Source organism: Triturus cristatus, chromosome 11 (assembly GCF_964204655.1).
Source record: "Triturus cristatus chromosome 11, aTriCri1.1, whole genome shotgun sequence".
In the NCBI taxonomy this organism is placed as follows: Eukaryota; Metazoa; Chordata; class Amphibia; order Caudata; family Salamandridae; genus Triturus; species Triturus cristatus.
Window position 1 is genome coordinate 131,992,056 of NC_140594.1, and position 22,017 is coordinate 132,014,072.

Genomic DNA, 22,017 nt, shown 5'->3' on the forward strand with positions numbered 1-22,017 from the left:
GGCCTCGGCACAATGTCAGTTCTTGACGACGCCGGCAGGCGGTTCCGGATCGATGTCGGCGGCCTCGGCTCGATCTCGACCTCCGATTCGATGACGTCGGGCAGTCTTGGCTCGATGTCGACTTCGGGCGGCTCCGGTCCGATGGCGACCTCAGGTTCGATGACGTCGGCCGGCCTTGGCTCGATGTCGACTTCCGGCGGCTCCGGAGTGCGATCCCCACTCCCGACCTCCGGTGCTCCTCTCCTCAGGTTCCGGCAACTCCGGAGTGCGACCTCACTCCCGACCTCCGGTGCTCCTCTCCTCAGGTTCCGGCGACTCCGGAGTGCGACCTCCACTCCCGACCTCCGGCACGCTTCACCTCGGTCTCCGGCGACTCCGGAGGGTGGACTTCACTCCCCCGTCGACGCCGCTCACTCGACCTCGGGTGACTTCCTCCTCGACCTCTGGTACTCTCTACAACCTCCGTCGGCGCCCTCTCTCGACCTCTGGCGGCTCCGGGTACGACGTCTGCTTTTCCAGTCAGCGCCGCTTCTCCACCTCGGTCTCCGGGTCTCAGGCTTCTCGACGTCGGACTCCAGGGAAACCAGTATCCAGGTCAGGATCTTGCTGTTCTTGGATTCTAAGGCCTGTTCCTGCTGTCCAGGTCCTTAAGATAGTTTTTCTTGCTTCTTCCCACACAGGGCTTCAGGCTGGGCTCAGTCAGTAGGGACTAGTATCAAGGGTGGGTTTATGGACCCCACTCCAGGCACAAGTTTCCACCCCTGCTGCCTCACTCCTTCCTCCTTCAGGTTTCTGCTGCTCTCTCTTCACCAGTCAGATGCCAACTGCCAGCTCCAACTGCCAACTCTCTGTCTTAGCTTCCCAACATTCTAAACCGCCTCCAACTGTCACAGGGCTCCAGAATGTTGTAGAAGGTTCTAGTAGGTTCCAGTGGGTTCTGATGATGTCACAGGTGGCCACCATTTTGTGCTCCAGGCCCTCAGACAGAAGTTCCAGGGGTAGATAAAATGGCTCCCTGAATCTGCATCAACACTAAAAAGTCTGGTGGTTCCCAAAAAGGAAAAATTCTAACCGGGTTTGAGGCAAAAGTGGGACAAAATAAATAATGATGAGGAGGGACCACCCAAAGGGCTGACAGGTCTAACACGCGTCCCCCCCCAGCTGAAAGTGGGGAGAGCTACCCAACCCCTTGGGAGTTCTCATCACTAAGGCGGAAATACCTTGAGAGACCGTCTGCATTGGCGTGGTCCACTCCAGGCCGATGTTCCACCTGGAAGTCCATTCCCTGTAGGGAAATAGACCACCTCAACAACTTGGGATTCTCCCCCTTCATCTGCATCAGCCAACGAAGGGGTCTGTGGTCGGTCTGAACTAGGAAGTGCGAGCCAAACAGGTATGGCCGCAACTTCTTCAGAGCCCATACCACTGCAAAGGCTTCACGCTCTATTGCACTCCACTTCTGTTCTCTGGGAAGTAGTCTCCGGGATAGGAAGACCACGGGTTGATCCAGACCCTCTTCATTGAGTTGCGATAACACTGCCCCAATGCCATGTTCCGATGCATCCGTCTGGACAATGAACTCCTTGGAAAAGTCTGGGGCCCTTAAGACCGGGGCCTCGCACATGGCTTTCTTCAATCTCACAAAGGCCTGCTGACAAGCCTCCGTCCAGACTACCCGTCGAGGTTGTTTCTTGGACGTGAGCTCCGTGAGGGGGGCTACGATGGTACCGTACCCCTTCACGAAGCGGCGGTAGTATCCCGTGAGGCCCAGAAAAGCTCGGACCTCAGTCTGTGTCTTGGGGGTTCCCAGGCCATGATGGCCTCGATCTTCGCATGGAGGGGTTGCACCGCTCCCCTACCCACCAAGTGTCCAAGGTACACTACCGACCCCTGCCCGATCTGGCACTTGCTGGCCTTGATCGTCAATCCAGCTTGCCTCAGGGCCTGGAGAACAGCTTGCAGGTGACGCAAGTGATCCTCCCAGCTGTTACTGAAGACGGCTATGTCATCCAGATAAGCAGCAGAGAAACTCTCCATTCCGGTGAGGATCTGGTTTACCAGGCGCTGAAACGTGGCAGGTGCGTTCTTGAGCCCAAAGGGCATCACACAGAACTGGTAGTGGCCATTGGGCGTGGAGAAGGCTGACCTTTCCCTTGCTCCATCAGTCAAAGAGATCTGCCAGTACCCAGAAGTAAGGTCAAAGGTACTTGGATATTGGGCAGCTCCCAGCCGGTCAATCAATTCATCCGCCCTAGGGATCGGATGAGCATCAGTTTTGGTCACTGAATTCAGTCCCCGGTAGTCCACACAGAACCTCAGTTCCGGTTGGGCACCCGGTGGTGCAGCTTTTGGTACTAGTACCACCGGACTGGACCAGGGGCTGCTAGAAGGTTCGATCACTCCTAGCTCCAGCATCTTAGTGACTTCACTGTTAATGCTGGCCTTCACCTTGTCTGACATCCGGTAGATCTTGGACTTCACAGGTGGGCTGTCTCCTGTGTCCACGTCATGGACGCACAGGTGAGTCCTACCCGGGACAAGGGAGAACAACGAAGAGTACTGCCCCAGGACCTGGCGACAGTCCTCCTGCTGTTCAGGAGTTAGAGATGGGGAGAGAATCACTCCCTCCACCGACCCATCCTTCTCTTGAGACGCAAACAAATCGGGGAGAGGCTCGCTTTCCGCGTCCTCTGCTCCGTCAGTCACCATCATCAAGATGACTTCGGGCCTCTCGTGGTGGGGTTTGAGGCGGTTGGCGTGCAGCACCCGTAGGGGCTGACGAGGGGTCTTCAGGTCCACCAAGTAGGTAGCCTTACCCTTCTTCTCCAACACCTCAAAGGGTCCTGACCAGCGATCCTGGAGGGCGCTAAGCTCTCCTGGTTCGATCACCCACACCTTCTGGCCAGGCTCCAACTCCACCGGGTGAGCATTGTGGTCATACCACGCCTTCATTACTGCTTGGCTGGCCTCCAAGTTGTCAGAAGCTTGCTTCCACAACTTAGCCATTTGGCTCCGGAAGGCCAGCATGTAGCTCACCACGTCCTGGGGAAGCTTTCTGGGAGTTCTTTCCCATCCGTCTCTCACCAGGTTGAGAGGTCCACGTACAGGGTGCCCATACAAAAGCTCGAAGGGGCTGAAGCCCACTCCCTTCTGTGGCACTTCCCTGTAAGAAAAGAGTAAACGGGGTAGGAGGACGTCCCATTTCCTCCGCAGGCTTTCAGGCAGACTTCTGATCATGCCTTTCAAGGTTTTGTTAAACCTCTCCACCAGACCATTGGTCTGGGGGTGGTAAGGAGTTGTAAACCGGTAGGTCACTCCACACTCCTTCCACATCGCCCGCATGTACGCTGACATGAAGTTGGTCCCCCTGTCGGACACAACTTCCTTGGGAAAACCCACTCTGGTAAAGATTCCCATCAGGGCCCTAGCCACAACAGGTGCCGTTATGGTCCTCAGAGGTATTGCCTCTGGGTACCGTGTGGCATGATCCACCAGAACCGGGATAAACCTGTGACCAGCTGTAGTAGGTGGATCTAACGGACCCACAATGTCGATGCCCACCCTTTCAAAGGGGGTGCTAACGACAGGAAGTGGTTCCAGGGGAGCTTTTAGCTTCACCCCTGTTTTCCCACTGGCTTGGCAAGACACACATGTCCGGCAGTAGGTATCGGACGACACTTTCATTTGAGGCCAATAAAAGTGTGGGACAAGACGGGCGAAGGTCTTGTCTTGCCCCAGGTGTCCTGCCAATGGGATCTCGTGAGCCAACTCTAGAAGGAAGGCTCGATAACGTTGAGGGACTACCAAGGCTCGTGACGATCCATGTAGGGGTGCCTTGGGTTCACTGTAGAGGAGGCCGTCCTCCCAGTAAACACTGTAGTTCCCTTCAACGTTCCCTGCTGCCTGGGCTTCGGCCTGTCGCCTCAGCCCCTCAAGGGTAGGGCACTCCCTCTGGCCCTGGCAGAATTCCTCCCTGGACGGGCCTCCCTCCACGTGCCACTCGGCCGGGATGGGTAGGTCCCCCAGTTTGGTAACATCCCCCACCGCAGACTCCTGGTCCACCACCTCCGGTGGCCTATCCGTCCTACGGGGTGCGGACGCCGAGGCAGGCTCCTCCTGTCCTTGGTTCTTCCCTTGACTGGCAGCTGGCTGGGCCTTTGTTCCAGGCTCCAGCCGAAACGAACTCCCTCTCCGGGTAGTCGCGGACCTTGTGCTCACACAGGCCCAGTCAGGTGTACCCAGCATCTCAGTATGAGTCCGGTATTCCACCTCCTTCCAAGCATTGTGCTCCATGTCATTCCCCAGTAGACAATCGACTGGCACGGCAGGGCTTACGGCAACTCGAAGTGAACCTGCAACCCCCCCCCCCCCCATTCAAAGGGAACCTCGGCCACTGGATAGTGGCCTGTTCTGCCGTCAGCCATCGCGGCTGGGTGGAGTACATCGGGAATTACCTGCTCTGGAGACACCAGTTGGCTACGCACCATAGTCATACTGGCTCCTGTGTCTCTCAGAGCCTCCCGTCTTTGGCCGTTGATGGTGACCCACTGCCCATACTTTACAGTATTTTCGGGCACCTGGATCTTAGGAACCATCTCCCGTTCTCCCAGGGACACTAAGGTGACACCCGCCCACTCCCTTCCCTTAGTTAAGGGCATCTCCTCCCCGAGCACTGCACTAGCTACTCCGGGGGTCTTTCCTCCAATGGGAGGGGGTGGTCGTTTCAGGCACTTCGGATCTCCCTTATAGTGTCCAACGCCACCGCACTCGTAGCAATGGACAACCCTTGGCTGCTGACTCTGGCCAGGATTAGGGTTTCTGGGTGGGTTAGCCCTAGGGTTAAATCCTGTTCCCTTTCCTTGGAAATTATTTTGGGGGCCTTTGGAGAACTCCTTTTTCTTTTCCCCTCCCTCTTTCTTCTGGGGGGCGCCCTGTCCGGCCTTTTGAGTATCCCCTCCAGTCCCCCTTGTGGACACCCGGGTACTAGCCCAAATGTCCGCCTCCTCAGCAAGCTTCCGGGGACTGGTCAGCTTGCTATCCACCAGGTGTTGACGCAGTTCAGGGAAACATTTCTCGAGCAGGTGTTCCTTCAGTACTAGATCAAACAACCCCTCGTAGTTCCTCACTTCACTGCCCTGAACCCAACCCTCTAGTGCCTTCTTTGCATAGTCCAGGAAGTCCACCCAATTCTGTGTGCCCAGTTTGTGACTACCCCTGAACTTCTGTCTGTACTTTTCGGGTGTTAGTCCAAACTTTCTTATGAGCGCCAGTTTCATGGTGGGGTAGTGGGTCTGCTCATCCTCCTCTAAGGCCAATAAAGCATCCCTACCAGCTGGAGGCATGTACTTGTACAATCCCCCTCCCCAGTACTTCTCTGGAACCCCATGGGCCCTTAACGAGACCTCATAGGCCGCTAGCCACTTGGCGATATCGTCACCCACCCCATAGCTAGCTACTATGGGGCCTATGCATCAACAATGCCATTTGCGATTCCTTATTAGCGAAAAATAAGGAATCGCTAATAAGGAATAGCAAAAGGCTATGCATGTAGGAATCGCTATTCAAATAGCGATTCCTTAATATTCCTTATTACCGAATCGGTAATACCGAATCGGTAATAAGGAATACCTACCCATTCATTCCTATGGGCTTGGAGGCCCATAGGAATGAATGTAAAGCCAGTCTGTATTAGCGATTCGGTATTACCGAATCGCTAATAGCGGGAGCACTTTCAAGGGTGCCAGGGTGTCAAAAGGACACCCTGTTGCACCCCTGAAAATGATATGTGCACATATGTTGCACACACACATGCTCTAAGGGCATGTGTGTGCGCAGCATGAAACTTTGAAAAATGCACAAAAGTGCATTTTTCAAAGTTTTTGCAAATTACCATGCAGTTCATCTTCATGGTAATTTGCTCCCCCTATTAGCGAAATCGCTAATTTTTTAACTTTGATGCATTGCATTTAAGGAATCTCACTTTGGGATTCCTTAAATGCAATCGCTATTTAAGGAATCGGTATTTAAGGAATCCCCATTTAAAGAATCGCTATTTAAGGATTCCTTAAATAGCGATTTCTGCTTTTGGGTTGATGCATTGGGATTGGGTATTTTTTACTTAATACCGGGAGCTATTACCGAATCGGTATTTTACCGACTGGATTTTGGGTTGATGCATGAGGCTGTCAGTCCTTTGGCAGGTAGGGTTTGGGTTCCCTGGTGTACTCTCGTTCTTCGCTGCCACCGTTAGGTACAGGGTGTGCCCCGATTCTCAGGATCTGAAGATCTATCTCTTTCAGCCTTATCTCATGAGCCATCCTCTGTTCCTCCTTCTCTTTCTCCAGCCTTGCTAAGTCCCATGTGAGCTGTCTTTTCTCCCTCCGGTCTGTTAACTCCACTTCAGACAAGCCACCGCTAGAGGCACTGCTGCCCTTCCTGGAAAGTGTCCTGGGCCCCGCTAACAGGTTCCCCACCTCAGGTTGGTACAAACCAGCTCCCTCACTGTCGGGCTCTCTATCCCTGTCCTCCTCCTCAGCCTTGCTTTCTCGGCGTGCCTCCCCCAAGCCCTTAAGCTGGTTTGGAGTGCACCCTTCTTTGCTCCTGGGGGACAATACACCCCCTCCCGCTGACAAAACTCCCTGAGTTGGGCCACAGTGTACGTTTCTAAATTCTCCAGTACAAACTCCATCTTGCCCACTCAGGTCAGAGGACAGTTATTTGCAGTAACTATGCAGGGGGGTACCTTATATAATACCTCCTCCCACCACCAGAGTAAATTTGGAAAAACAAAAACTCACAATTAGGAAGGCCGCTTTGAGAAAACTCCCGGTGTAGGCCTATGGACTACCCACAGTTATTGTTGAGTATACGTAGGCACAGCTCTATCCCACCATTGAACACCAATTATGTTGGAAATCCCCCACTCCCACGCCTCAAGAGGTTGGTGGTAACGGGGTCTTTCCAGGACATACACAGTGGTAGCTTGGCTCGAGTGGTCAGGGGTCAGGCACCGTGCTAAGCATACGTCATACCCATACAATAACCATGCGTGCATCCGTTCCAAAAACGACTCTACACCGTAAAAATTATGAAAATATTTCTCTTTATCTTCTTTTTCTCTTAGTTGCTGATTAGATAAATAATAACACAATCACAATATACAAGGCTTTTTAAATAGTGCAGGACAAATAAATACTGGCTTAATGATTCAATAAATAGGGGTGATCATAAATAATTAAGGCATAAATATAAGTGCAATACATACAGGCAATTAAATATTCTGAGGCAATAAATACTGTAAACCAATAAATATTGTGCGACAATAAATGCTGTGGAACAATAAATACAGTGAAGCAATAAATAGGTTAAATACAATAAATACAGTGCTCTCAATAAATAATTAAAAGCTGACAGTGACACTTCTAGAATCAGATCACATTTAGATTTCTATGGGCTGATTTGGCCCAGGCACAGCTTGTAGTTATGTGGATGGCTTGAGGGTGTCTAATCCCTGGCTTGGACAAGGCTGAGGCCCAAGCTGAGGTAGATAAAGGGGAGGAATTCTAGAGATCTGGCTCTCTCACTCTACACAACCCCTCTGAATTAGTCTCAGCTCACCCCTGGCACAATCAAGATGGTTCCGGCACCTCTCTAGCCCCTAGAGTAGTCTCTTAGGATTCCACAGGGCCTTAGGCGCCCTCTATTCCACTTACTGCCCTTTTTCTGAAGCTCCGACGCCGCTGGAGTCGTGTCGACGCCGTGAGGCGGTTCCGGTTCGATGTCGGCGGCCTCGGCACAATGTCAGTTCTTGACGACGCCGGTAGGCGGTTCCGGATCGATGTCGGCGGCCTCGGCTCGATCTCGACCTCCGATTCGATGACGTCGGCCGGCCTTGGCTCGATGTCGACTTCCGGCGGCTCCGGAGTGCGATCCCCACTCCCGACCTCCGGTGCTCCTCTCCTCAGGTTCCGGCGACTCCGGAGTGCGACCTCACTCCCGACCTCCGGTGCTCCTCTCCTCAGGTTCCGGCGACTCCGGAGTGCGACCTCCACTCCCGACCTCCGGCACGCTTCACCTCGGTCTCCGGCGACTCCGGAGGGTGGACTTCACTCCCCCGTCGACACCGCTCACTCGACCTCGGGTGACTTCCTCCTCGACCTCTGGTACTCTCTACAACCTCCGTCGGCGCCCTCTCTCGACCTCTGGCGGCTCCGGGTACGACGTCTGCTTTTCCAGTCAGCGCCGCTTCTCCACCTCGGGCTCCGGGTCTCAGGCTTCTCGACGTCGGACTCCAGGGAAACCAGTATCCAGGTCAGGATCTTGCTGTTCTTGGATTCTAAGGCCTGTTCCTGCTGTCCAGGTCCTTAAGATGGTTTTTCTTGCTTCTTCCCACACAGGGCTTCAGGCTGGGCTCAGTCAGTAGGGACTAGTATCAAGGGTGGGTTTATGGACCCCACTCCAGGCACAAGTTTCCACCCCTGCTGCCTCACTCCTTCCTCCTTCAGGTTTCTGCTGCTCTCTCTTCACCAGTCAGGTGCCAACTGCCAGCTCCAACTGCCAACTCTCTGTCTTAGCTTCCCAACTTTCTAAACCGCCTCCAACTGTCACAGGGCTCCAGAATGTTGTAGAAGGTTCTAGTAGGTTCCAGTGGGTTCTGATGATGTCACAGGTGGCCACCATTTTGTGCTCCAGGCCCTCAGACAGAAGTTCCAGGGGTAGATAAAATGGCTCCCTGAATCTGCATCAACACTAAAAAGTCTGGTGGTTCCCAAAAAGGAAAAATTCTAACAGGGTTTGAGGCAAAAGTGGGACAAAATAAATAATGATGAGGAGGGACCACCCAAAGGGCTGACAGGTCTAACAGACACCTATTGACTTTGCCAATGCTCGGTACTGGCTCCTCTCTTTTCCATGATTAAGTGACGTTCCACTTACAATAACCTTACAGTAAATTGCAAAGAGGTTTTTTGTGCATCTTTCCTGATCTAGACATTTTTGCCTTCTTTACTTTACATTTGACCCATTTGAGAGGAAAACAAATCTAGGCATTGTGATGTTTGTACAAAGGGCCCCTAAATGATGTTAGTTAGATGATGACTTCTTAATCTTTACATCAGTGTGAACCCTATCAAGTGCTGACAATGCAGTGCTAGAGTACCTCTAATTCCCGATTAATATATCATAGCGCCTCTTATGGAAGACATCCTGATGAATACATCTGCCTGTGGATTTCTCACCTTTTGAATTACCCCATGCGCAGCGTTCCACGTAAACTTTTTTCCATAGCTCTCCAATGTCAATGAGGGCGTCACAATGGAACGGCTCCACGCGTGACATGAGCAATAAAAAGACCTCGTCAAGTGTGCTGGCGTCAGTTCCCTTTTTCCGTACCATCGACACGTAACGGTTATTTCCAGGGCTCTCCATTTATGGGAGTTTCTTTGTTGTAGGACCTGCCTGTAATTGTAGCAGTGATCATGGCTACCTAGAAGAAGTCCGGGTTTAAGCCATGCAGGGAATGTGAGGGTCATATATCGATTACTGACCCTCATGAGGATTGTTTATGGTGCCTTTCGTTAGACCACGGCGTCAAGGGGTGTTCGTCACGCAGGTGCATTAATCCGAAAGGCCTTAAACTAAGGAAAGGGAGGCCAAGCTTTTTATGGCCAAGGTGAAAAAGCAGAAAACGGACCAAAGGAGGTCGAGATCCAAGTCACTGACTCCGCATACCTCCAAGTCGTCGAGGAACCCTAGACCTCAGTCATCGAAGGATGAAACTCTGATATCGGGGTCTCTGGTTCTCCGACGTCACCGCAAGGATGAAGTGTCTCCTTCTCCTTATCAGGTGACTCCGGCTCAGTCTACGGGTCCGAGAGTCTCACCGATGGCCAGAGAAGCGACACCTTTACCTCCGGCCACTCCGCCCCAGGCTCCATGGTCTCCGGCGCGGCAACTAGAGCTAATTAGACTGCCTCCTCAAGCGGTATCAGAACCGGCGGTACCGGATCCAGGATATGCAGCCTTTCCGGCTCCAGGTAGGGATCCGTCGCATTTCCTAAATGCAATGTTTGGCATGTTTGCCAGAGCGGCTAACCCTGCTGGTGCGCTGGTTGGCCCGCTTACATATTTGCTTGGAGGTTTGCCACCGCACTTCTCTCAGGCAACTTTTATGCCAATGCCTCCAGGGAGTTGGCCTCTCCCGACGCCGAAGTTCTCGACGCCGGTGCAATCCCTGGAGGGAAGAGTGCCGTTGGATGGTTCTTCTCCGGTGCCATCTGACTCCAATGGGGCGCCAACTCTGCCTCATCCGGCGTCTTCAACTATTCCTGTGGAGCTTCCATCTACCCCGGTCCCAAAGTCAACGGGGCTACGCTTTGCCCCACCGAGGCCGGTCCCAAGGATGAGAAGGGAAGCACAAAGGCTGCTGGAAGAGGAAGAATATCCGGAGCAGCCGGAGGGGGCTGAAGAGGGTGAGATTGTTGACCCTGTCCAAGAGTTTGAGGGTCTACAGGAGGCTAGTGGACTGGATACATCACCAAATGGGAGCTCTCCTCACCAAACGGCCTTCCAACACAGGAGGTTTCCTCATATCACTCAGTAATAAGGAAGGCAGTTGATATGCTGGTTTTGCCACTGCCTACTGCAGAGCTTAAATCTAACATTTAAACGGAGGTGCTTCATTCCCCGTCCTCTGTTAAGGAATCTATGCTTCCTTTTAATGAGACTTTGACTTGGCCAATCTTGGAGCTGTGGTAGAAGCCAGTGACTGCCCCTGCAGTGTCCAGATCGGTGGCAAGGTGGTATAAGGTGGGTCTGGGAGATCATGCTTTCCTTTCCACACACCCGTCTCCTGACAGTTTAGTAGTCTAGCATCATGCTCCTCTAAACAGTCTCCAGGCTCTTTCCCGTTCACGTCTGCAGATAGAGTACCTAAAAGGATGGAGCAATCGGCAAAGGAAGTGTTTTCTTCAGCCAGTATGTTTCTGACATCAACATATGTGAAATGCCTGCTGGACGCAATATCCATGCTCTGCTGGACTCTGAAAGGGAGGTGCACCCTAAGCTTCCGGAGGATGTTCAGGGCCATTTCACGTAAGTACTATCTGATACCCAAGCTGCGGCCTGTCAGGTCATTTAATCAGGACTTGATACTGTGGACTCTGTTGCCAGAGCAATGGGTTTTTCGGTTGCAACCAGGAGGCACACCTGACTATGGTGGTCTGGTATTTTTCACAGATGTACAGGCTACCCGATTGGACTTGCCTTTTGACAGTTCTCGTTTTTTTGATGTCAGAGCGGACTTAGCGCTACAGTTCTTTAAAGATAGTAGAGCCACAGCGAGATCGTTGGGTCTCCATTCCCAGCTCATGGGCTGGGTAGTGCAGATTTTGCAGTTATGGCAGAACTTAATCCTTTTGAGCCAAATTACAACAGCAGTCGCAACAGGCAAACACTCTGTATAGGTCATACAGAGGAAAAGGTAAATGTCGTCTGCGAGGCACAGTCTCCTCCTCCTCCTCTCCTGCCCCTCCAACTGGTTCAACAGGGAAGCAGCTCTAGCTACCCAATCTTAGAGCATGTTGATCCCGTGGGTGGATGGGTTTCCCATTTTCTACGAAAATTGGAGGTCTGTTACTTCAGATCCCTGGGTGTTGGATCTTGTAAAAAATAGGTATGCCCTTCCCTTGCGGGAGTTTCCCCCTCCTTTCCCCCCCCTCTCCAGGGTTGGTACTAACTTTACTGCAGAAAGGTGCGATAGAGGTGGTTCCGGAGTAGGAAAGGGTTCAGGGATGCTACTCTTGGTACTTTCTGATTCCCAAAAAGGACAGCCGGTTGAGGCCAATCCTAGGCCTCAGGATCTTGAATTTTTACCTCAAGCAGGAGAAGTTCAAGATGTTGACCCTAGCTCAGGTTCTTCTGGCAATGCAGCACGAAGACTGGATGGTGTTAATCGATTTGCAGGATGCGTATTTTCAAATTCCCATCCTGAAGTTGCATCGGAAGTATCTCTGTCTTACGGTGGGGTCCCAACACTGCCAGTTTGCTGTCCTTCCGTTCGGTCTTACTTCAGCACCTCTGGTCTTCACAACGGTGATGGCGGTGGTAGCAGCACATCTCAGAAGGTCGGGGTTCCTGTTTTCCCCTATCTGGACGACTGGTTGCTCAAAGCAAAGTCGACCGAGATGGTGCTGCATCATTTGCAAGAGACAACACGTCTGTTGTTCGACTTGGGTTTTTCAATAAACATACCCAAATCTCACCTGGTGCCCTCTCAGCGCATCCTGTTCATAGGGGCAGTACTGGATACTACTGTGAGTCGTGCCTTCCCACCTGTGCAGAGTAGTCCGACATCCAGTCTATGATTCTACTTTTTCACAATGGAGTAGTTGTTCCAGTCCTGAAGGTCTTACGCCTGCTCGATCTGTTCGCTTCCTGCATACTGTTGGTTAGCAATGCACACTTGCAAATAAGGGACTTCCAGTGGTGCCGCCGCAAGCAGTGGTTTCAATACAACAGAAATCTCAAGGAGGTGATCAGAATTTCCAGATGCAAAAAGAACAATTGATGGGGAGAATGCAGAACAATGTCATGAATTCACCCCAGTACAGAGATCTGGGCCTACATCCATTGTTTTTTTTTGCTCCCCATGCCAATTCCAGTTTGAACCCACCCATATGCAAATCAGCCTTGACCCTGTCCAAAATGGGAACAGTCCAGCCCAAACTTCCAGGCCAGGTCCTCCCTGGACTGGAAACAAGTATCCTAGGACCAGTTTCGGGGTTTCACCCCTCATCAGCCAGGATAGCTTGACTCCAGTGGCATGGAGAGCACGGGCCCACGTCTGGGCAGACCCGTCCCTCTCGGGCGACAAACGCAAAAAGAACAATTTATAGACCGAATGCAGAACAATGTCACGCATTCACCCCAGTACAGAGATCTGGGCCTAAATCCATCGGGTTTTTTCAGCGCTTCGTCCATCATCTCCATGTGTTTGTAGAATTTCCAGAGACACTGCAGCGGAGCTTTTATGGTGGAGTGTCTCGGACAACCTGTCTCAAGGAGAGCCGTTTCAACCTCCTCCACCGATGGCCACTGTCATTACTGATGCCTCCAATTTAGGATGGAGATCTCATCTGGGGGATCTGGAGATCAAAGGGCTTTGGTCTCCAGAGGAAAGATTGTTTCACATCAATCTTCTGGAATTGTGGCCAATATGTTTAGCTCTCAAAGCCTTTCTTCCCTTCGTTCGCGGTCAGTTGATTCAGGTCATGATTGACAACACTACTGCGAAGTGGTACATCAATAAACAGGGCAGAGTGTGGTCGTATCGCCTCTGCAAAGAGGCTCTGAGACTCTGCTCTTGGGATCAGTACCATCAGATCACTGTGTTTGCGGACAGTCTCAGTCGTCCGTACTCGCCCGATCACTAGTGGCATCTTCCTCCCGAGGTGGTCCGTCACATTTTCAGGATGTGGGAGTTTCCTCGATTGGACTGGTTTGCCACTCACGAGAACGCGCACTGCCCGTCGTTCTGCAGTCTCCAGTATCCGATGTGGGGAGCGCTGTGAGACTCATTTCAGTTGGATTGAGGCTCCCAGCGTCTCTCCATGTTTCCTCCCAAACCCTTGATTCCTCAAGTTCTGAGGACGATTTGCCAAGACCGGGCCAAAATCATATTGATGCCCCTGATTGACCAACAAGGGTATGGAACTCGGACCTCATTTACCTCTCATCGCACCATCCGCTCCGTACCCCTCTCAGGACAGACCTCCTCTCGCACTTGCAGGGGCAGGTTCTACACCCTCACCTCCAGAGCCTGCACCTTCATGGCTGGAGATTGAACGGGGCAACCTGAGCTCTTTCTCTCTCCCGCCGGACGTTGTGGGTGTTATTTTATCGGCTAGAAGACATTCCACCAAATTTGTTTATTCTGGTTGGTGGGACAAGTTTGTTAAATGGTGTGGCGAGATTGATCCCTTGCGAGCCCGTTTGTCTGACATTCTGAGTTTCTCTCTTTCCCTAGCACAACAGGGTTGTGCATGAGCTACTGTCAAAGGCTACTAGTCTGCCTTGTCTGCTTTTCTCTGTTTACCAGACCAACCCTCTTTATTCAAATCTCCCATAGTTATGAGATACATTAAGGGTCTCACCAATAGGTTTCCCCAACTCCCTTTATCATGCCTCAGTGGGATTTGAATTTGGTTCTCACTTTCATGATGGGGTGTCCCTTTGAACCCTTGCATAGTTGTCCCTTGAGATTCTCAGCGTTTAAGACCATATTTCTAATTGCAATCACTACCGGTAAGAGAGTGAGTGAGCTGCAGGCTCTTAGCTCCAAGCCTCCATTCACTTCATTTCATGTGGCTAAGATGGTTCTTAGGACCAGAGCTGCTTTCCTGCCTAAGGTTGGCACTCCTTCCACCCAGGGCAATCTATCACTTTGTAGAAAAGCACCCCCCAACAACATGGGGTGTGTCCCCCAGGCGCGTAACTTGTCCTCAAAAATGGGTTTCAAAAGACAATGTCATGAAAGGTGAGTATATCACTCACCCAATGAAAGGGCACAAAATCAGAATCAAAACCACGGCTACCTGCGACACCTCTAATGTTGTATATATGCTCAAATGCCCTTGCGGCAAAGTATACGTCGGGCAGACCGAAAGGAAGATAAAAATCAGACTGAATGAACATAAGTCTAATATCAGGACCAAACAACAGAAATCATCGGTCGCACAACACTTTTTGGAAGCCGGGCATAACATCAGCCAATTGAAATTTTGTATTCTAGAGACTGTTGCCAAAATTCAAGGAAGAGACAATCACAACTTTCTTCTTAAAAGAGAGAACCATTGGATATATTTGTTGAACTCGATGAAACCTGATGGTTTAAATGACCGCACAGAATTTTTATGTTACCTGTAATTGTCCTAAGTACTATCGATCTTTAATGTCGTTTACATTTTTTGTATAGTCACCAATTGCCTTGCTTCTAACACGCAGTTTTTTCATATTCTCTTTATATCATTGTATATAGAATTAACATCCTTAACATCATCTATATTGACGTTTCTGTTCTCTCATGTTAACATGTGAAAATGTGTTGAAATACCTTAACATAGTATTAACATGCATTCCAATATCATTTTTGAGGTCCCTTAGACTTGTGTTTAATAACTCCTCACTGTGATTACTAACTCTCAGTTCGATAGATTAGTCCTTCTTTGGTTGCCCGTAATCCAACATCCGTCCTATTTCTATGTGCACTATTTTTCATCACGTCACACGCCGTTAGCTTTTTAACTTCCGCCTCAGATTCTGATTCACAACCACCACCACGTTCGTGATCGAACACGAGAGCACACACCTTCGTTTTCTACACTGGGTAAGAATAACTTTTATCACCATTTTAGAATGCTTTCACGCTTCTTACTAATTTCATCACCGTAAGTAAACTTTGATATAAACCACACCGTCTGTTACCGATAAAATCGTTTTCACTTGAAATCATGTTTGAATCTTCCCATAGTCGTAATATCACGTTGATTTAACCGTTGCCATTCACTTTTGGCTGCTGAAACAGCTCCCCATAATCCTCACGAGCATGGAATCATTTGCGCATAAAAAATTTTTTTTACTTTAACCACACCCATACACGTTACATCTTATCGGTTTTTAATCACTTTTTTTCACTTTTGCCTGTCTTTTTAACACACGAGTAACTAGTAGACCTCATACATAGCGCTTATCGTCATCTTTATTGTTTTTCTAGAGTTCCCCTGATGAAGGCTTATGCCGAAATGCATTGGGAATATATAATTAACGCTATAATCTTCGTAAAGCGTTTGAAGTGAAAAAAAACGCTCATGATGAATTCCAAATAACAAATAAAGTTTTTCAACATTGAACATTGAAGAATCAAGTACAATCTTTTGAAACCCATTTTTGAGGACAAGTTACGCGCCTGGGGGACACACCCCATGTTGTTGGGGGGTGCTTTTCTACATTTACTCACGCCCTAGTTCGGAGGACGAACCCCGGAGCACGATACAAACTACAAACTACACTGAATTATTAGGTTGTGCACGTACCAAATCCATTTCAATCTATCACTTTACCTATATTCTATCCTCCCCCTCACCCTTCTAAGGAGGAGGAGAGACTTCACCACCTGGACCCTAAGAGGGCGGTCCGCTTCAAGGACTTCAGGTTGGACGACCAACTCTTCATGGCTATGTGGGCAAGATGAAGGGCAAGGCTGTTCACAAAAGAACGCTGTCCAGGTGGCTCATCCTCTGTATCAGGATCTGCTACGCCTGGGCCAAGAAAGAGCCTCTTGAAGGTATTCGATTTCATTCCACCAGAGCTAAGTCTTCTACGGCTTTAGTTAGAGGTGTCCCTGTCGTAGACATTTGCAAGGCAACAACTTGGGCCTCCCTCCACACTTTCGTGAAGCATTATTGCTTAGACTCGGAGGTGAGGAGGGACGGCATCTTTGCATGCTCTGTGCAACAAGATTTTTTGGTATAGGTAGGCAGGCACCCCCCACCAGGAGTGGGACTGATTGGGGATTCGATTAAAAAGGCAGGTGTATCTATCAGAAGAACAAGTTACTTACCTTCAGTAACGCTTTTTCTGGTGGATACATTATCTGCCTTTGGATTTCTCTCTGAAAGCTGGTAAAAAAAACAGGTGGTTGAATATTCACTTATCAAGCGGCTAACCTGTGTATTTTATTTCAGCAAGAACTTAGACGAGCAAAATTTCTTTCAATTTCTAGGCACTAGCTTAAAGCCAAGCTTTACCAAAAGTCTCTCATTTGAGAGTACAGCAACAGTTAAAAGACACATTTTGGGTAAAATGTGCCTTGCAAGTCACGTTGTAGTCTGAATGCCAACGCCACCTAGTAGTTTAGCATTACCACGCAACCTCTTGGGGCTCTTCCATAAGACTCATTTAGGTTAATGACCTAGCGTATCCCTGGCCTAGAGTAATGGAGAAGACAAAAATGATCAACCTAAGGAGACCAATGGAAATGTATGCAACATGTTAAGTGGTTAATTGATGCCAAAATAAAATCACTATAAGTCAGTAACGCATGGCATTTTAGCAGCGTTCCCGATCAGTTGTGGCATTAGTCTCAAATGCACGTAGTGCTTTGCCCAGCAAAAGTTGTGTGGTTCACCATTTCTGGCTGGAAGTGGAGTACCATGGCACTAGCTTTAGGGAGGGAAACCGGTTCCGTTGAAGTACGATTTAAAACTGAAAGTAATGCGGTATGGTGCCAACTTGTGGGGACACAACCGGTTAACACACAAGAGTAGATTAGGGAAGAAGGCACTAGTGGACAGCTGCTGTTGGGATCGAAGGTAGAATGCAGACTTACCAAGGAATGAGGTGCCACCCGTGGGTAGTGTTCAAGCTTTAATTCTAGATAGCAAACACCAAGTGTTAGAAATTAAGTTTTTGGTTGGCTGGGGTATGAACCCTACTCAATCACCAACCACCATCCTGTTTATGGTAAGAAGCAGGCAAACCCTAAATTAACCTGTGCTCACCCTGTAGTAGCTTGGCACAGAGCAGTCAGGCTTAACTTTAGAGGCGATGTGTATAGTATTTGTGCAGCACTTCAAACAGTGAAAACACAGTACAAGATAGATCCACACCAGGTAAAAAATAGAGCTTAATTTAATACATAACACGACTGAAACGACAAAAATCCAATGAGTAGAACTGGAGATATTGGAATTAAAATTTTAAGAAAAATAGCACCTAGACGCAAAAAGCGCTATTGGTAAATCTGGTTGTGCCAGACCGGGACAAATTCACAAATACAGGCCGACTGTGATGGAGTATGGGTCGGATATAGGGAACCAGTTAGGCCTGCTAATCCACGTCGAAAAAGCGTTGCTCACGAGATTACGAGATGCGATGAGGCTGTGGTGTGAGGTCCTGATGCGTCAAGGATCCTTTTGACTGGGATCGCAATGCGAAATCCGGTGTCGAGGATGTGAGGCACAGCAGAGGCACTGCGTCGCTTCCGATGTGCGGGAAGGCTGCGATGGGGAGTTGCAGTGTCCCGGCTGCCGTCTACGAGGGATGCAAGGAGCTTGTGCTGGGTAAAGCGTAACGCAGCAGCCGTTCCAAAGGTGATGCATTATTCCCAGATGCAGGAGACTGCGGGGATGCAAGTCTTTTGCAACTGGTCTAATCCATGCACCAGCGGCAGCTTTGCTTGGGGATGCGCCACTTAGCCGAGGAGATACAGCGTTCTGCTCCAGGAAGCGTCACTCAGCAGAGAAGATGCAGCGGTTCCGCTGGCAAGCACCTTAGGCTCACTTGCAAGGGTCCAGGACTGGGGTGGCAGTACTTGGCATGGGTAGGATCACAGATGGTAGAGTCCAGTTACAGGGGTTGGAAGTCTTTTATGTCCCTGAGACTTCAGATCGGGAGGCCAGCCAGCTAGCCTTTGGAGTAGCTCTGGGTTCTGGGGTGAAGCTATGCAGGTCCAGTTCTTAACATTCAGGCAGGAGGGCAGCAGACCAACAGGTCTGCACAGAAAAGCAGGAGTCCAACAAAGCACCAGTCCAGCAGAGTAGCAGTTCTTCAGCAGCCCAGCTGTTCTTCCCGGCACAGTATCTACAGGTCCAGAAGTGCACTGAAGTGGTGATGTCTGAGGTCTAGTACTTATACCCAGTGATGCCTTCGAAGTGAGGGAGACTTTAAAGACACGCCTTTGGAGTGCATAGAGGTCGTCCCTTCATGTCCTGACTCCAGGCTCACTATAGGGGGGTATGCAGCCCTTTGTGTGGGGACAGGACACAGCCTATTCAGGTATAAGTGAGGCTGGGTTCAGCTCCTCCCTCCCATCCTGCCAGGATGGCCCATCAAGTCACACTTAAGCTCCCATTGTGTGTGACTGTCTAGGCGGAATACATAAATCCCAGCTGTCACCCACCCCAGACATGTGATCAGGGACAAGTAGCTGGCATCAAATGGCTAAAGAAAGAAAATACAATCTTTTTTAAAGTGGTATTTTCAGAATTGCAATTTAAAAATCTGACCACCGTAAGTTTGGATTTTAAATTGTAGTTCCAGAGACAATAGACTTGAAGGGTTTATCTCTTCCCAATTGGGAATTTTACACCTATAAAATGTAGTATGGTAATCCGAGTGTTACCCTATGGAGGAGATCGCCTTGTAGCAGTAAAAAATGAATTTGAGAGCTTTTCACTACCAGGACATGTACAATTTAAAAGTGCTTGTCCTACCTTTTAAATACACTGAACCCTGCCCTCTGAGTTTCCACGGCCTACCTGTGGGGTGACTTATATCATGTATAAAAAGGGAAGGTTTGGGCCAGGCAAAATGGTTATTTTGCCTGGTCGAAAAGGCAATGTAAACTAAACACAGGCTGTGCAGTGGCAGGCCTGAGACCTGGTTAGAAGGGCTACTTAAGTGGCTGGCACAATCCGTGCTGCAGGCCCATTAGTAGCATTTAATATACAGTCCCTAGGCACCTGTAGTGCACTTTACTGGGGACATAGAAGTCATTTAAAAATGCCAGTTGGGGATGAGCTGATATTACCATGTTTATGGGAGAGAGCACAAACACTTTAGCATGGTTTAGCAGTTGTAAGATGCGCAGTTTCTAATTCCAGCACAAACAAGGTCAGAAAAGTGGAGGAGGAACGCAAAAATGTTGGAGGGGGAGGGGGAGGGGGAGTAGACCACCCAAAGTCTTTCAGGTCTAACATTACGTGTGTGGCTGTACCAAGTATACCAATACCAGTCTAGGCAGGGCTTAAATGAGACACAAGAAACCCTGGAGTTTGGGTTATTGTTTAACAGATTGTGTTGTTGTGTATGTGGTTACAGAGCTACTTGTTTGGCTGCTTTGGTAAACATTGTGTTGCTGACTGATTGGATTGGGACGAAAGGAGGAAAACGTAGGAGGACAGTGAGGCATATTAGAGGGCTTGAAGTGGGGATATGAAATACAGTGTGTGCTTGCCTGTTTTCACACATTAAATGTGTTAACAATCAATGTTTTTGGAACATTGGTTGTTGAAGGAGGGACCTCAAACTGCCCAAGCAACAACTGTAGGCAGGTCGTGGTCACAGGGTGTTGGAACATGAACTGTGACATCCTTGTGTAGCGGAGTCATTGTGTACCGGCTTCAGGGAATTATAACATTTGTTAAAACAAACTGTCTTGTGTTTTTTGACAGACACCAGGCCCGGCAACCCCCGACCTATTGACAAGTGATGGCCTTGGAAAGCTTAACAGTAAAAGGTTTGTTTTTTCTTAATTTCTGTATGCCTTGTGCTGCTTGTTACATGCATTGGCTGTAGGGTGTGGTTCTATGGAGATGGGTCCTGTTTTATATACTTTGAACAACAGTTCTATGTGCACTCTAAAGACTTGCAATGTGCCATTTAATTGCAAGACAGAACGCGGGGGAGGAGGGGTCTGTGTAAGCAATTAATTGGGGGGAGGGGTAGATCTTCAGGCACTGTTCTGTAGGTGAATTGATTCCGGTCCTCTTTTTTTTCTGCTTCAGTGCTTCTGCTTCCTACTTTCTCTAAGTGCTCTTTGCACAACTGCCACTCAGTTTCCTCTATCATTACCAGATAGGTCCTGGTTTGTAATTGTGGTTAATTGAATTGAAGTTTTGTTTTCTTTGTATCTGAAATGTTGAAAATTCTTTTGCAGCTTTATTCATTGGTAGTTGTCCTATAGGATTGGTATCTTAACAACAGTGACTTTTTGTTTTACACTCTCCTTTCTGAAGGTTTCATTTGGGGCCTAATGTTTGCATTTGTAATAGACTCTCTATCTTTAAAGACTTTTCTGTATCCCCTTTTGGATTTAGCTTTCCAACATGCATCGAGTGAGACCTCTGGTTTGGTTTCAGGACAAGCATTTCTGCCCTATCTGATAAAGACTCTTAGCTGCAGATTCCTTATCTTTGAATTTCTCAGGCATCATGCTGGATCCTGAAAGGTTTGCTCGAGCAATACCCCTTGCGCTTGCCGTCGGGTGGCGCCATTCGACTCCGCATGATGCGATTGTCGTTGGCATTGGTTATGATGTCGTAGTCACCTATATAGGTGCCATCCAGGCATGCGGATGTCAGTTATTTTCTTTCTGCAGCAGTTAAGTGCCGATCCGTAGAAGAGCTACCCCGCTATCAATTTTTGAAAGGCCTTTGTGAGAAGTTGGCCTGGTATATGATGCTCACTAGTTAAAGTGATCACCTTGTACCATGCCAAGCAACCCTTATGGTGTGGTTGTAAGTCAACCTTTTCGGACCAGCTGCCCTAGTGGTAGCGTAGGCTAAGCAGTCTTTGAGGCTAAACTCGTGAAACGTGTTAAGCAGGCTGTTTTACCAAATGTAACCCTCCTTTATACCAATGAAAGGACACCACACAGATATATATTGAAAATATATATGTATTTATTTCTCAAAGTATCCCCTAGACTCTTTATGAGCACAGGAGCACAAATCGTTAAACAAGAATACGTTAGAATACACAGAAGTTGCACTTTATATGGATAGGCCCTGGTGGCCGCTCGAACCATATACTAAAATAGTGGTATAAGTACCACAAACAGAAAAGGGAAAAGGCCTAGGGCCTCTAGAATCGCTGGGCCTACAAGGAGCTAACTTTAGTTAGTGACCAGGAGGTCCACGGGTTGCGTGTGCAGAGCAAGTAGTCACACGCGTGCTCCCATAGGTTTTCAATGGGTGCGTAAAAGTTACAAAGTTACTGCAAAAAGGATCTTCCGGATGGACTATGAACTCAAGATTGGAAACACAGACACTAGAGATGATTCTCTACACTTGGGCACCGGAGTGCCAGCTTTACCTCACCCACAGGAAGCGGGTGCATAGGCCTCGAAGTGCGTCGGGTTTCTTCTATCTGTTCAGTGGAGCCTGTGGACAAAGATGCTGCAGGCGGTCGGTCCGGAAGAGATACGGTGGATCCAAGAGTGGATCGGAGTTGTAGAAGACC

General features: G+C 49.3%; 1 protein-coding gene across 2 annotated transcripts in view; it reads left to right on the top strand.

The window, feature by feature from the left end:
- The window catches only part of LOC146783521 (uncharacterized), a 327,300-nt gene that overhangs the window by 178,292 nt on the left and 126,991 nt on the right, over positions 1–22,017 (top strand). For both annotated transcript variants that reach the window (XM_085633493.1, XM_085633494.1), the window contains exon 5: positions 20,229–20,293. In XM_085633493.1, the coding sequence (XP_085489619.1) occupies positions 20,229–20,293 (65 nt within the window). The remainder of the gene's footprint in view (positions 1–20,228; positions 20,294–22,017) is intronic.